This window comes from Rhinolophus hipposideros (assembly GCF_964194185.1).
Source record: "Rhinolophus hipposideros genome assembly, chromosome: X".
Taxonomy (NCBI): domain Eukaryota; kingdom Metazoa; phylum Chordata; class Mammalia; order Chiroptera; family Rhinolophidae; genus Rhinolophus; species Rhinolophus hipposideros.
This window is the reverse complement of record NC_138046.1, coordinates 115108692-115124839: the sequence shown is the minus strand read 5'-3', so window position 1 is coordinate 115124839 and position 16148 is coordinate 115108692. Positions and strand designations below refer to the sequence as shown.

The following is a 16148-nucleotide window of genomic DNA, read 5'->3' as shown; positions in this document are numbered from 1 at the left end:
GTCTGGATTTCTTTTTTATTGGTTTTTTTTCCCTTGGTTTTTTGTTTGTTTGTTTTGGGTTTTGTTTTCTAGTTGAGTTTTGGTTTGGTTTGATTTGCTTTGGTTCTCCTCTTGGGCGGGCTTGCATATGTTAGACTTGTTGGTGTGCTGATTGAATCCCTGCCTGTATTCTGCTCTAGGTGCCCAATTCTGAAGGCCCCGATCTTCTGACACTGCAGAAAGCCATCCACTCTGCTAGCACCCCAAGCAGCAGACCAAAGGAGTGGCGTCCTGAGAAGATCTCCGATCTGCAGACCCAAGTGAGTGGCACCTGCATCACTCCTAGACTCTTAGACTGCAGTGATTGTCTCCTGAGGGGAGGACAAGGCTGAGAGTCTTCCCAGAATAACCCCTCACTAATAGTCAGATGCATTCTGGGAGTCCAGATCTTGCTTCAGTGACCCTTGTCTTACTGGGGACAAAAGTGGGATTCCATTAGCCTTCACCTAGCTGGGGTGGGGTGTGGGGTGGAAATAAGGGATGAAGAAGACATGGCCCAGCCCACAAATATTCTGCAGCCTAGGAGAGACAGAAAATCCATAAGTTACTGTAATTCGTGGTAAAAAGTGAAGCCTGCTATAAAACGTAGGAGAAGGTGAAAGGAAGTAGTGGGAAGATTAAGGTTTCATTAAAGTTGGTAGCATGTGAATTGGGCCTTGAAAGACAGATATGATAAACTTTCATGAAAGAATACTTAAACTTCTGAAATCCATACTATTTTTGATGGAAAACTGGCAAACAGTTGCATTAGGACTGCATGTTAGTATGTATAATCGCGTTTCTCTGTCATTCTCTGGGGTAATAAGCAGAAACCAAATCCATAAATTTTTCAGATAATTGAGGTTTATCTCCTTTAAACAACTATTTTGATTGGAACATTTTTAATATTGTATCCTTTCAGTATCCTGTAATGAGCATAGTAACTTAATCTAACTTTATCATATTCAATATTTTATAATTCAAAAAAGTATAACTCCATTATACCTCTGTATGATAATTTCTGACAGTCCTCATGAGCTTTTGAGGCTGTAGGGTTGGTTGTGCCTATAAATGAGCACAGATTAATGTGACTTGGAGGAAGGGGGTCTATTTTTATAGGTTTGCTGTTTATTTAATTGTAAGCTATTACTTAGAGCTGCCGATAGGAGTTCTCAAAATTTCTATTGTATTTGCCCAACCATTTATGTTTTATGCTTCTAACACAATATAGGCTGTAGGGGCGGGGGGTATATAGAGAACCAGATATCCAAGTTATTGGATATGTATCTGAACTAAGAGCACAAGGCTCTGAATGACGGCCTGATGTTCTAGCCCCAGTTTAAAAAAAAAAAAAAGAGTACAGGGCTTTAGAACTTTCTTTGTACAACCACTTTCTTGCCAAAAATCTCTTTTCACGTAACTTTATATCTCCAGCTGAACCCATATTATTCTACAGTTGACCCTTGAACAATGGGGCGGGGGTGACGGGTAGAGGCACCAACCCCCCCACACACACACACACACACACACACACACAGAGTCAGAAGTCTGCTTTTAACTTTTGATTACCCCAGAACTTAAGCTGTCCCTCAGTATCTCAAGCAATTGGTCCTAGGACCCCAGCAGATACCCAAATCCCCGGATGCTCAAGTCCGCTGTATAAAAATGGCGCAGATCGATGCATATGGTTAGCCCTCTGCATCCACGAGCCTCCCAACCACAAATCAAAAATTGTACAGGTATTTATTGAAAAAGATTCACGTTCAAAGGTGGATCCATACAGTTCAAACCTGTGTTGTTCAAGGATTAATTGTAATTGCTCGATAGTTACATGTGCACAGGGCTATAAAAATCACCAGAAATCTCATTGCATTGTCATACCAATTTTATATTTAAAAAAAAAAAAAAACCACCGCAGGAGACACCCTTTTTGAGCACTTACGGTATGCAGTGTACTCTGCCACCTCCTATGGGGACCACAGAGCTTTCTTGGACAGACTGTGGAATGACCAAGAAGGACGCTTCCCAGGAGCGGTTTCTACCTGATTCAGTTCTCAAGCCGTTTCCCTTGGATTTCAGTGCTCTGTTTCTTCACATCTTGTAGTGTTCCTTGAGACCATCAACATTTTATTAAAACTTTGCTGAGCCCTTAAAAGCATGGTCCTTGAAGACTGACAGCTAGGGGTGCCCCAGGGCTGGGACTGCACCACGGGGAGGGTCTTGAATTTCAGAGTGCTTTCCCATGCCTCTTCTGATGGTGGAGGAGAGGGGAGGGAGCCACTCTTGGAGCGAGGAGCCCTCGGGCAGCTGGCTTCCAGGACCCTCACTTCTGCATTGAAGTGTAGTTCCCCTCCACAGTGCGGCACCCACTCTGTGGGGCTCAGGCTCCAGCCACGCAGCAGACAGGCAGGGCAGCTGTGAACCCACGTGAGGAATCAAAGGCCTCCTGTGAGTGAATTGTGTTTTAGAGTCTGCAGGGGTTTTGCTTATTTCTCCATGCTTTCCATTTTCAGTGCCCAAACCTTACCCTCCTCTCCAAACAATAAAAAAACAAAACCCCAAAAAGTAAAAGGGCAGAAAGGGAACATTTGGGGTTTGCAATGTCAAGGGAAAGGGAAAACCAGGGAGATAAGAACAGAAAGGGATATACGAGTTGTGATCAAACAATATGATGAATGTTTAAATTTAAAAAAAATTATTGCAGTAAAAGACAGATTGCCATTAATCCTCAAAATACTCCCTCTTGCTTCAAACACACTTATTCTTTTTGCCATTTTCTGAAGCAGTTCTGGAAGTCCTCTTTCTTGAGTGTCTTTAGTTGCTCTGTGGTGGCTGCCTCCATGTGCTGAATCATTTTCACTTTGGGCAAGAGCCAGAAGTCACACGGTGCCAGATCCAGTGAATAAGGTGGATGAGGACACACCGTAATGTTTTTATTTCAGAAATTGCTGTATCAGAAGCCATGTGTGACACAGAGCGTTGTCATGAGGGAGGATGAAACTGTTTGCCCACTTCATATTAATGCATTGTTCTTGATCCATGATTTACGGCACACTTTAAAACATACCTTCTCTCAACCGTAGCTCACACCCGACTGACTGCACCAAACAAGTTGAAACTTGTCAGACACTGTTAGTAAGCTTCAATGCGCCGCTTCCCATATTGAAGATCCCTGCCTTTCTGTTGGATGGCACTCCGGCGGAAGCATTCACCGTAGTTTGTGATCACACCTCATGGAAATTTTAGCTGAGTGTGTTGCTACCTAATTGAAACATCACATTTTTTCAGTTTCTCTTGCCTGTAGATAATGGTCATGTGGTTGAGTACTAGCCACTGAAATACAAGTGGCAGCTTTCCGTGGCACTGTTGAGAAGTCCTCTCAAAAGCAAGAGTCATAGCCTTTCTTTGGCTTCTTCCTGCTGGCTGAAGCATGAGATGTGTGCGCCCCGCCCACCCACACACACTCACACACCCTGTAAAGATGGGATGCAGCCAGATAGAAGGTGCCTAAGCATTCAATCAGCCACCACACCAGCTCTAGATTTCTTATCTAGATATTTCTAGGCTTTTCCATTAAAGAAAAATGAGCTCAGTCTTGTCTGAAAAAGAAAAAGAACAGGTAAGACTGGACGAGGCCCTCCTCCCCATGGGGCCCAGCCTCGCTGGCTGCATGCAGTCATGTCAGACCTGCGCTCTAGGCCCTCCCAGCTCGCAGCTCTGCACTAACTGGCATCCTACATGCACTCTCATCTTATCTTTCAGAGCCAGCCGTTAAAATCACTGCGCAAGCTGTTGCATCTCTCTTCAGCAGCCAATCACCCGGTGTCCTCAGACCCCCGCTTCCAGCCCTTAACAACTCAACAAGCCAAAAATTCCTTCTCAGAAATTCGGATTCACCCCCTGAGCCAGGCCTCTGGTGGGAGCAGTAACATCCGGCAGGAGCCCACACCAAAGGGCAGGCCAGCTCTCCAGCTGCCAGGTCAGATGGACTCTGGTTGGCACGTGTCCTCTGTGACCCGGAGTGCCACAGAGGGGCCTTCCTACTCTGAACAGCTGGGTGCCAAGAGTGGGCCAAATGGGCACCTGTATAACAGAACAAATCGGTCTCGAATGCCAAATCTGAATGATTTAAAAGAGACAGCCTTGTAATGTGTGCTTGGGTTGGGGGTGGGGGTGGGGCAAGCCAGTTGGGAGGGGAGGGTGTTGGGGGGTGGGGTGCGAAATAGGCTGGGCTGGGGTGGTAAGCCAGTATTTTCAGCTTTATGAAGGTGTGTGCAATAGTGTATGTGTGGAGCCCTCTGGCTCCTCACGGTCACAATGCTAGTCAGGGATCTTAGAGCTACAGGAGTTCCTTAGGGATCGCCAGTCTCCACAGCTCTTGTGTGAAAATGGACAGAGTGTGCCACTGAGGAAGAAGACATTCTTGCCAGTTTCTCCCCCTTACACTCCAGCTTTAGGGCAATTCCTGTTGAACTTGGGAAAGCCAGGACGTGTTCTGGCACTGCAAGGGATAGAAAAATCCATGTTGACCGATGCCCTTACCACAGATTTTTTTTCTGCTTAGACTAAATGTGGGGTTTATTGTAATCCAAGAGTATCTCTTTGAAGGGTTAGCAGATGAAGATGAACTAACTGTATGTCTTAAATTGTTTTCTAAATTTCCATATTTGATAGGATTTGTACCATTTATTTATAATTGATTAATATTGTACTGTTATAATCATACCTTTTATGTTAAATGTAAAGTTATTTTGAGCTGTTTGGAACATTGTGAAGCAGTGGGACAGCTACAGTAGTTTCTATAAAAACTAAACAGTAACATTTATATATTGCATCAGGAGTATTTTATTCTGTATATAAATATATATATATGGTAAATATCTGTCAGTTTTATAAATATAATCATTTAAAGAAAGTATCATTATGACACTCTCTGCCATATTTTTATACATTTGTAATATGAAGTGAGTCTTATACTTCTAATCAAGGGAGTTGAATTGTGGCTATATGTGACTGTAACAGTAGGAACCTTGCTCAACTTTTAGGCTCCAGCAGTAGCCTGTAGACACGCTCCTTGGTAGCAGACGAGATGCAGCATCTCCTTCTGAACCCGCAGGGGAAGAAAGTGGGCTGGGCCAGTGAGAACTCCAGCAGGCCTCATCTCCGTCCTCACACAGTTGGTTCCTCTTCATGTCCAGGGACATTTCCTTGCACCCGAGAGAGAACAGATCCAGGGTGACTCATGGGTCTTTGCAGAGAGAATGTGCTCTTCTACTTAGCATTAGTGCAGAGCGTCGACCAAAGATTTGCCTGTGGACATTCCTAGTCGTGAGGTTGTAAGAGGTACCTGTCTGCAGATCTTGCAGACCAGCTCTATGCTCCTGAATCCTGTGCACTGTACCGGAGACTCTTGGGATGGGGGGGAGGGGGGTGAGATATATTGTGTGGCATTTCTATTTCTAAATGCTTTTTTTTGTTGTTACTGCTCTTTTCAGTATATTTAAAAGGCTCCTGAAGCAATTTTAGATGTAGAGAAAATTGCTCTACTCAGTTTTTTCTTCCTGGGACTGTCCTTGTATAACAAGGTTATCATGCGCGCGCGCGTGCGCGCGCACACACACAGTCAGAACAGGATTTATCTTTCCCTCTTTTGATCTCCTTCAACTCCCAAGTTCCTCCCAAGTGTCACCAAGGCCTTTGGCCAACAGAGGTTATAGATCCGTGTCTTTGGCCATCCTTGACAGAGATCACTCAACACCATTATCCATCAAGAGTATTAGATTTTTGGAAGTAGTCTCTTAGCAATAATGTTTTTAGAGGTCCCCCCTCCCACCCTTCAAAGAGGTAATGCCTCAGTATTTATTACTTGTCCCAGGATTCCGAGAGTGTCAGCCCCTGAATCAAGTCAGCTGTAACTGAAATGTGCTGAGTTACTGTCCCCCTCCCCCACGATTTTGAGAATCATAGCTCTGATGATTATGAAGATTATAAAGTCTTAGTTTCTTTGAAGCTTATTGTGTGCATATTGCATTTTTATATAACTACTATAATGATGTGTATGGATTATATATAGAGGTCATTTTAAGGTGCTTTTTATTTAATTTTAATAAGTGTAATAGGCACTAAAATGAAATTCAACTGGGTACTATCCTTGAAACAATTTGATTCAAACCAGTAGTTTGCATGCTCTTCGGTTCTTTTTATATCTTGTTTCTTTCACCAGTTCAGTACTGTTCGAGTAGCTCTGAATTCTGGCTTTTCCCAGGCAGCTGCTCAGTTATATAAGTGACGTGGACCCTTAGCAGTTTTTGCCTGGATACTAATGACTCTAAAAGAGTGTGTAACTCTTCTTTTTCATACTCGATCTGTACCTTGTATTCCCCCTTGCAAACCAGAAATTGCATTTTTTCCTCTGGAAAGACTTCTCACTGTGCTGTGCGCTTAGGAACTGCGCAGTCACATTGCCATGCTGTGGCATTTGAGGCTCGTCGTCACCTAGGGGCTGGTTTCCCATGTTTTCATCCTTGCTAACACTGGGATCTCAGATGTTTGCAGAACATTTCTATTCCTGATGGTTCTTCAAAGAAGGGCTAGAGTAATTGCCTTCTACCTAGAGCAAAGTAAACCTAACTAATGAAGAGTCAATACATACTTTTCGTACATTCCCAGATTTGAGCCAGAAAATATCTACAGTGTTTTCCACTAGTGTTTTTGAGGTAGCTCTTTTATCCTCTTCTCAGCTTTTGTCCATTCTGACTTCTCATTGACCTTAGTGAGCTGTAAGTGAACTACAATCCGCATTTCTAGCATGCATAATTCTCTTCTGCTTGCACATGGGAATGGTGAAATTTCCTCTCAAATTTAATGGGCCCTCTCTTAGCTTTTAACTGGTGTTTTCCTCTGGTCAATGAATTATCGACCTCACAAAGATTGTCATCCATGATAAGGGCTTGATTTAAAGTCACAAACGCTTGCATTTTCTTTAGGAAGGGAAATTTTTATGACATCCGTGTTCTATTATCTGCCCTAACTTCCTAAAGTATAAAAAGGTTGAATGAAGGCTTAACGAATTACTTTGTTTTATGGACGTATGATCTTTCGAAAAGAAACTCTGCTTCACTGTTTTTATGCTTTCGGTTTATCACCATCCTTGTTGTTCTTCTCAGAAGTTCTACATGAACTTTCACTGAACCTTATTTGGTCTTGATCTGAGGTTTAGCCTCTCTCCAGAGCCCCAGACCAAAAGTGCTCAATGCTAAGGGGCTCCAGTGAACTGTCGCTACAGCAGTGGTTCTCAACCGGGCCGTTTGCCTCCTGGCGACATTTGGCTCTGTCAGGAGACATGTTTGGTTGTCACAACGGGGTGTGGTGTTGTGCTACTAGCATGTAGTAGGTAGAGGCCAGGGACATTGCTACACATCCTACATGCACAGGACACCCCACAGACAAAGAATGATCTAGCCCCACATGTTCTCGAATCCCTGGAATCCTATTGTTCGTTTCCATTGTCTTGGGCCTGCTAAAAAAAGGTGCATCCTTTGGGAGACCAGAGTTCCTTTATAGGTGTTTGCGAACTTAAATTCTAGGTCAGCATCCTTAGAAAACTCTTTCTTAGAGTCATGAGGCTTATATTTAGAAGCAAGCAGCAGCCTGGCAGATTGGCATGATTTTTACCAACTGCTCAAAGGCATCCGTGGCTTTTAGCTGTGTCTCCCAAAAGAAAATGTCTGTTTTTTAAGTCATTTACTAGCTCTACAAATATTGGCATATGACAGACCGATTAGATGCAAAAATCTCTGTCTTGGTGGTTGTGATGTGACTGTTATAGGAGTATTTGTGCTGTACCCTTTGGTTAAATCTGTTTTAAAACATGCTTTAAGACTCACCATATGCAGTTGTACTTTCATTCTAAGCTCAGAGCTATGCTGGTTAGTTTCTAGTCATGTCATGTATTATAAAGTATGTTGTGGTTATAGAGTTAGCCAGTTTAGCATGTTCCTAATCTGAAAATTAGTGGACTTCGCTAGGAAATGCTGTCCCATGTCCCTTCCCAGCACTCCTTAGTTAATGTCATAGTATCCTCACTTCTTAAACTAGCTTTTAGAGTAAATAAGGAAAAAAGCCATTTCTTTTCTTCTAGTTATGTATTGAGAATAACTCATAAGTGTACCACTTTTTTTCAAGGCCAGAGGCTTACTTTCCAAGTGCGTAGAAGGCACTGTTTATTTCTGTTCACCTAGGTCCCGGCGGTGACCCAACTTTCAGCAAGGGCAATCACTCATTACGACTTATTCTTAGAACTTAGCTGGGACTCAGAAATCTGCACATTCTCTCCTGGGCAGAACATTTTTCCTGGAGAGCACTGCTTTTATATCTAGAAGTTCGTTACTTCCTGCATTATAGTGGGATATCAAGCTCCTTGGGAGCGCTAAGATCCACAGACTCATACTTTTGTGAACTGGGAATGTGGTATGATACCCTGAACCAAGTCAGAAATACTGAAATAGTTCCTTACCGCCTTCAGTTCATTACTGATAAAGTGTGTAGGCTGAAAGAAACTTACTTACGGTTAAAAACAAATGGTTTCTTCAAAGGGGGCGACAGAAAAGACAGTTACAAATGTTCTAAGTGTCCTGTTGCTAATCCCCAGAATCTCACAAGAAGTTTCTCTCAGAGACTTAAAGGGCCAACTTACAAAACAGAAACTGTAAGTGGTTCTGATCTCTTCCTTTTGCGTCTTGACCAGCTGACATATAGAATATCTTGACGTCTGATTCAGCTGGGTAAAAAATTCTGTCTTAGAAACCATGAGTAAATGCAAGAAAATGAAGCCCTGACTGGACGAGTCCCTCGTCTGTCTGTATACACACAATGTGGTGAAAGTAAGGTGGCTAGGAAACTCTGGGCCTGCTGCCCTATTCTATTTCTTCTTTTTTAATTGAGTGTACTATAAAATATAAAAGATCATCGACTTTTGTGCCAAGTCAGTAACTACGTGAATATTCATTTCCCATAGTGCTTTGTTAATTCATCAGCCTTAGGCCTGGCCCTGACTCCACCTTTATTCCACTCCAGGCTCCGACCCACCTTTCTGTGTATTTCCTATAGGCTATTAAATATGATCACAACCTGCCTTGTACTTTCATTCATTAACTGTTTACTCCCAAATTTAAGGGAGATTTGTCTTTTTGTTTTGCCAGAAAAAATTTGTAATAGTTGCACGTTGGATTTCGAGGGCCAGAGAGCTGCGTCAGTGAAACTGGTTTCACTTCCAAGGCCCTTCATTTACCTACAAGGTTGAGCTCTCTGAACCCCATTTGATCCTTGGGTCGTATTTTGATCCTCCTTTGGAATCTTAAAAAATCAGTCTCCATGTTGTATGCAGATTAGAAGTTGCCTTGTTCGCTACTCTTCCAGCGCAGAGTATCAGGGAGAAAGAGGCCTTATCTGTTCCTCCGTCCCCTCCGTTTTGACAGACTGCTAAGAATTCCTCAGGACGTCCTTTGGTTTGGGATCGTACTTTCCCCAAAGCCTGATCTGATTCATTTCAGGCGCAGACAAGCTTGTCCTAGTGTTCTGCTTCAGGGTTAATCAGATGAAACCCAGGAATAGAAAAGGTAGATGCCTTGACTTTTGTCCCTGTTGGGGGATTAAAGTGTTTATCGCCAGAGTTGTCAAAAGCTCCAGTTACAAAGCATTCAGAGTTTCAAGGAGGGGGGAAAGAACCACTTTTCCTCCTGGAGACTTTTTAAGTTCTCGACAATGGCTTAGATTTTCCGAAGTGGAAAGCAAAGCTTGTACAAAATCTGTTTTCACTCGAGATATCCGATTGGTTATATATAGTCCTGTCAGTCTATTCCCCTCTCCTTGTTTCCTCCTTGGTCACTGATGGAGTCAGGCTGGAGGGGTAATGCTGTGATTGTAGGAAGTCAATTCTCACTGTAAACTTGGATTGATTAACAGAAACAAACCAAACAAAATAGTGGCCCCTAATTCCTATCTCCAAGAATTGCTTTGTGCCATTTTGAATTCAGGTAGTTATTCTGTATATACTTAGAAGACTATTCCGAGCTTCTTCAATCTCTAGGAAGTTGGAAGGGGGTATTTGGGAAGACACAGGGCAGGGTGACTCTGCGAGATCCCTGCTCGTGCATGAAAACAAAAATAGGGATAAGCCAGAATGACTGTAACATCCAAATTTGTGGTAGATGAAGAATCGGTGGAAATTCTTAATTGCACAGACTTTATAATCCCTAATATAAAGTGTAATTCCATACTTTTTACTGTGGCAAGGGTGTGTTGTGGTGTTAACCTTTTTAATTTTGGAATCCAAACTGAATTTAAAGTATTGAGTATTTAAATTCCTCACAAGCTAATTATGAACCATTTGTAAAGTGTTTCTATAACTCTTTGTATCATGTGTTAGTACATCTTATCAAGTTTTTTCTGGCATGTATTCCATTCTAAACTTCTGTAAAATTTCTATTGTTGCTGTAAATATTATACAAATATCTATTCCGTGGTAACCTTAATTATCAGCATGAGATGGTTAATTTTTACTGAGCACAATGTATTTTTGAATGGATCTTCCCAAATGTCTTTAATAAAATGCAGATTTTGCACTGACTGAAGTGATTGCCAGGCCGGCCCAATCCTGAGCACTGGTGTCCCTCTCCGTTTGAACAGCACGCAGCTCAGCGGTTAGTTCTGTCTTTGTAAAGAACTCATTTGAATGCAGATGAGGGATAATGGACCTTTGAAGTTAGACTCAGTTTGAGGGACCGAAATTAATGTACAGTGGGGCAAATCCTGTTATTTAATGAGGTTGATAATTTTTTTGTATTTATAAAGCTTTTTTCCCCTTCTGGCATTTTGAAAACTGGTTTCTTTTACACTTGAGTGTTGTCTCCTTTGCACGTTGCTAGACACTTACTTGGTGGTTTGGGGAGGGCGGGCAGAAATGCTAGCCTCCTGCTCAGGGTCGTGGCGAAAGCAAAGACGGACAGCTTAGTGAGGATTTCTTCGTGTTTTACAGCAGGAGGTTGGCAAACTTTTTCTGTAAAGGACCAGATAGTAAACATTTGAGGCTCTGTGGGCGTAGGGTCTCTAACTACTCAACTCTGCCACTGTAGTGCATAGGCCATATGTAAATGAAGGGGGTGTCTGTGTTCCTGGAAAACTTTTATTTACAAAAAAAGAAAAAAACACGGGCTGAGCGCCAGATTTCCTGACCTGTTCTAGGCCTTCACCTTTGGCTTTAAGGCTAAGAAGAGCAACTGAGTAAATGCTCAATCGGGGGAAAGAACCTCAATTTTGTGATAATATATCTAAATATTCTCTATCTTTCTAAACAAAGGATAGGAGCTAAAACCTAGTGCTTTGCATTCTTAAAAGTACTGTGTCATTGGGGGTGACCGGTTAGCTCAGTTGATTAGAGCGTGGTGCTAATAACACCGAGGTTGCCAGTTCGATCCCTGCTTGGGCCACTGTGAGCTGCGCCCTCCTTAAAAAATAAAGTACTGTGTCACCAACTTCTTTGCTCCAAGTTTCTCCTTTAAGTCATGGAAACCTGTGGTTTCAATTATACTTTTTATCAAGACTGAATCACAGTATCTGTGGCTTGTAATTTGTTTATATTCATAGCACTTACTATGGCCAGGCAAAATGCCAAGTGTTCTGCTTTTATTATTACAGTACTTTTCACAACAACACAATGAAGCAGGTTGTATCCCCATTTTGTAGCTGAGGAGACTGAGGTCTATGGGCTTTACATGAACTTGCCCAAGGTCGGTCAGCTAGGATTCGAAGCCGAGTATGTAAAGCCCATATCCTTAAACACTTAAACAGTGCAGTCGCTGTGTCTCCAAGTATAGAAGCTAACATGGGGTTCATGACATGGGTGATTCAAGGACCATCTTGCCTCCCATCTCCCAGCAGGTGGTAGTTGATTCAATTTGAGAATAGAACGTTTCATTAAAACAAGTCACTAGAGGTCCAGAGACTGGTGAAATGGCTATAAAAGCACAGTATCTAACGTCAGATTGCCTGAGTGCCTAGCTCCATCACCTATGTCTTGTGTGGCTTTAGACAAGTTACTTAACTTTCCTATGCCTCACTTAACTTGTCTTTAAATAATAGGACCTACCTCATAGGGTTGTTGTGAGGATTTAATGAGATGATAACTCGCAATGCACTTGAGAGAGTCTCAATAAATACTAGCTCTTACAACATTATTGCTATTATTTGTGCCCCAGTTGGCAGCCCTATGAAGTTGAAAAGGAATGTCACTGAATCTTGACTGCCAGTTATAGCGAGCTCATTAAGCAGCTTAGATACATTTATCCTATTTGGTCTTCACATCAGCCCTGTAAAGTTGTCTAGGGTAAAGCACCAGAGCTTGGAGTTACTTAGTGCTTGGAGCTACTCTTGGGATCCCAGGGAAAGCAACAGCGCTTGCAGCTATGCATTTGTCACCTGGCCTCAGCAACCACACTCTGAGTGGACAAAAAGATGGGCTTCTGTCAGCATCTTTTCAAAGGCTCACTTTTTAGGGGTGCAATCTTCTGGGTTCTGTGAGTGGATTCATAGCAGTATCTTGATTTTAAAATACCTTTGCTTCGTCCAAGTAACCTCCTCCCCCACTGAATACCCAAATCGGCTCAGACTTTATCTTGGCAACGCCTAATGCTACTTTTTTTGTTCATAGCATTTAATTCGGTTGTTTAAAAATCTCCTGCAATATGTTATATACATTTTTGCACAATTAAAAAAACAACCTCTTACAAGTGTAGACCACACTCTAGCATTTCTGAAAATAAAAGTAAACATGTTAATAAGGTAAGAGAATTGAGTTTTTTGCTGTACTACATATTTTTAATTAAAAATTTCCCCCACAAAAGAAATAATACTGCAAACATAAAACTCATGTGTTTAATAGCAAAGTTTTGTTAGGCTTCAGATGTCCCTCAGTAAAAGTTTTATTTTTTATACATTGTCATGAATTAAAGTAAAAAACTAATATGGTGTTGTAAACAAATTACCTGCAGATAAATGTTTTACGGATCTCAGTATTCATTTTTTTATTAAATTCTGAAATATTCAGCAATTTCCAATGTGAAATTTCAGTTGACTTCTTTGCAAAAATTGACAAGTTGTTCCTAGAATTCATATGAAAATTCAAGGGACTCAGAATAGCCAAAACAATCTTGAAGAACAAAATTGGAGGACTCGCATGTTCCAATTTCAAAACTTAGGACAAAGCTACAGTAATGAAAACAGTGTGATACTGGCATAAAGATCGACGTACAGATCAATGGAATATAACTGAGAGTCCAGAAATAAACCCTCACCTTTAGGTCAACTGTTTTTTTTTCAATAAGGATGCCAAGGCCATTCAATAGGGAAAAGAATAGGTTATTTTGACAAATGATGCCGGGACGACTGGATATTCACATGCAAAGAATGAAGTTGAACCCCTACCTCATACCATATGCAAAAATTAACTCAAAATGGACCAGAGATCTAAATGTAAGAGGTAAAACTATTACGTCAGACTCTTGGATGAAAACATCGGAGAAAGTTTTATGATCTGGATTTGACAATGGTTTCTCACATATGACACCAAAAGTACAAGCAACAAAAGAGAAAAATAAATTGGACTTCATCAAAATTTCAAACTGTGCTTCAAAGGACTCTATCAAGGAAGTAAAAAGACTTAACTTTTAGGAGCTGTCTTTCTTGCTGGCTTTTCTGAAATCTACCCCACTGGGCATCCATACTTCATGGTTTTCACTTCCTACTACTTGGCTTCTGCCTAACCCCAACTGTTTTTGTTGTTGTTGTTGTTGTTAGCCTTTATATATTTTTTGAAATCTAGAGATACGTATCTTCCAGTTTGCCAAAAATAAAGTTTGTGAGATTTAAAAAAAAAAAGTAAAAAAGACAATTTACAGAATAGGAGAAAATATTTGCAAATCATATGTCTGGTAAGGGAATTATGTCGAAAATATATAAAGGACTCTTACAACTCAATAATAAAAAGACAGCCTGATTTTTAAATGGGCAAAGGATCAGTATAGATATTTCTCCAAATAAGTGTACGAATGGCCAATAAACACATAAATATGTTTGGCATCGTTAGTCATGGGGAAATGCAAATCAAAACCACAATGAAATACTACTTCATATGCCCCAGGATGGCTATAATCAAAAAGACAGCTAATAACAAGTGTAGAGAAAATAAAACCCTCCTGCATTGCTGGTGGGAACGTAAAATGGTGCACTCATTTTGGAAAATCGTCCGGTAGTTCCTCAAAAGGTTAACAGTTACTATATAACCTAGCAATTCCACTCCTAGGTATACCAAGATAAATGAAAACACTTGTACGCAATCATTCATCGCAGCATTATTCATAATAACCAAAAATGCGGAAACAATCCAAATGTCCATCAGTGGATGAATGGATAAATACAATGTGGTCTATCCGTACAATGGAATGATCTTCTGCCATAAAAAGGAATGAAGTTCTGACACGTTACAACATGAACAAACCTTGAAAACACTATGCTAAGCGAAAGAAGCCAGACAGAAAAGACCACATATTGTATGATTCCATTTAGATGAAATTTCCAGAATACGCTACAGAGACAGAAATAGATCAGTGGTTGCCTAGGGCTGGGGTGGGTGAGTGGGTTTGGGGGTGATGGCTAATGGGTGTGGGGTTTCTTTTGGGGTGATGAAATTTTTCTGAAATTGTGATAGTGGTTGTTGCTCAACTCAATGTACCATAAGTCATTGAATTGTACCATTTAAATGGGTAGAATTTGTATGATATATGAACTTTACCTCAAAGTTATGAAATAAAAAAATTTCCAGCATGAGCAATTATTTGGATAACCTTTATTTCTGCCTTAGACCAGCTCATTCTTTTTTCCCCTTAACTTTCCTCCTCTGTCTGGAGTCTGAATTTTAGAGGACCTGAACTCAGGCTTTTCTCTCTGACAATGCAAGTTCATTCCACTTTCCCAACAAGGGTATCCAATCAGGCATTCTGTTCAAAATGCATTTGTCCATGTGTTCTAAGATGTGGGAAGGATTTCTACCCCACCCCCCACCCCCACTGCCAACCCTGAATTGTATGAGAGAAGATGGGGCAGGGAAAAGCGTTTTTACAGGTTCAGGTATACAGTGTGGGGATTTGAAAGAGGCTGGGTTAAATACGAAGCTATTCTAAGCCCAAGAACACCAGGGAAGAGATTTGGGGCTTTTAGGGGGCTGCCGTCTCCGAGAAGGTGAATGTGATGTCCAGGATCACGTTACTGTGAGTCCATTCACTGGGCTTAGCATTTGAAAACAGTCACTCAGAGGTGTCAGCAAAGGCTGCACTGCATTAAGACCAGGACAGTCTTGGACTGATTCCCCAGTGTTGTTGGATTCCCCCATCCTCTGATTCCATTCCCTTCAGCTCCGACTTTCAAATCCTCTCCTGCCCACCTCCATGGCATCAGCCTCTCCCAGGGAAGGGCCGAAACGCTCAGGCTGACCTATAAAGGACAAAGAAGGCTTAGACGGTCGCTCCTTGAGCTCTTTGCTTACTGAGCTTTTCCAGGAGAAGGCCAGCCTCACTCCAGCCTCATCCCTCCTTCCCACAGAGGTTTCAGCATCAGAAGCAGGCGGGTTTGTGTGTTGCAAGGCTAGGGGACAGGTTGGAAGATTGGGCTCACCAGGGGCATAGCCACCTCGCCCTTCTTAGGACGTAGGTGCTGACCACTTTGTACAAAGCATGGACTCAGCTAATGGGCCTCCTCCGTGTAGCTGGTGATAGCTCTTGGGCCAACTGTTTTCAAAGTGTTAAGCTTGTTGAAAAATGGTAGTCCTAGATAAAGAAATTCGGATGTGTTCTGGTCATTTGGGGTTCCTAAATAAGGGAAACTTTGCTACTTACATGTGCAGCCTGCCTAAATAGTGACCACAGACTAGGATAATTTGCTGCAGAACAGAGTTGTATGTCATGAGAGCTCTGGAACCCCCCAATCCCTTGTGCATGGGGGTGAAAGTTCAGAGCAGGGGAGCCCCTCTTACCTGGGGGGTTTGGTCATGTAAGTCACTCAGGAAACTGGACTTCCCATCC

The 16148-nt window shown here is 41.9% G+C and overlaps 1 protein-coding gene across 2 annotated transcripts in view; it reads left to right on the top strand.

The window, feature by feature from the left end:
• Positions 1–4938, top strand: part of CDKL5 (cyclin dependent kinase like 5) — a 159963-nt gene extending 155025 nt beyond the window's left edge. The window contains exons 17-18 of one of the 2 annotated variants that reach the window (XM_081041887.1): positions 180–299; positions 3781–4938. In XM_081041887.1, the coding sequence (XP_080898013.1) occupies positions 180–299; positions 3781–4167 (507 nt within the window). In that variant the 3' untranslated portion in view covers positions 4168–4938. The remainder of the gene's footprint in view (positions 1–179; positions 300–3780) is intronic. The other variant, XM_081041886.1, reaches the window with a different exon arrangement.
• The last annotated feature ends 11210 nt before the right edge of the window (positions 4939–16148 follow it).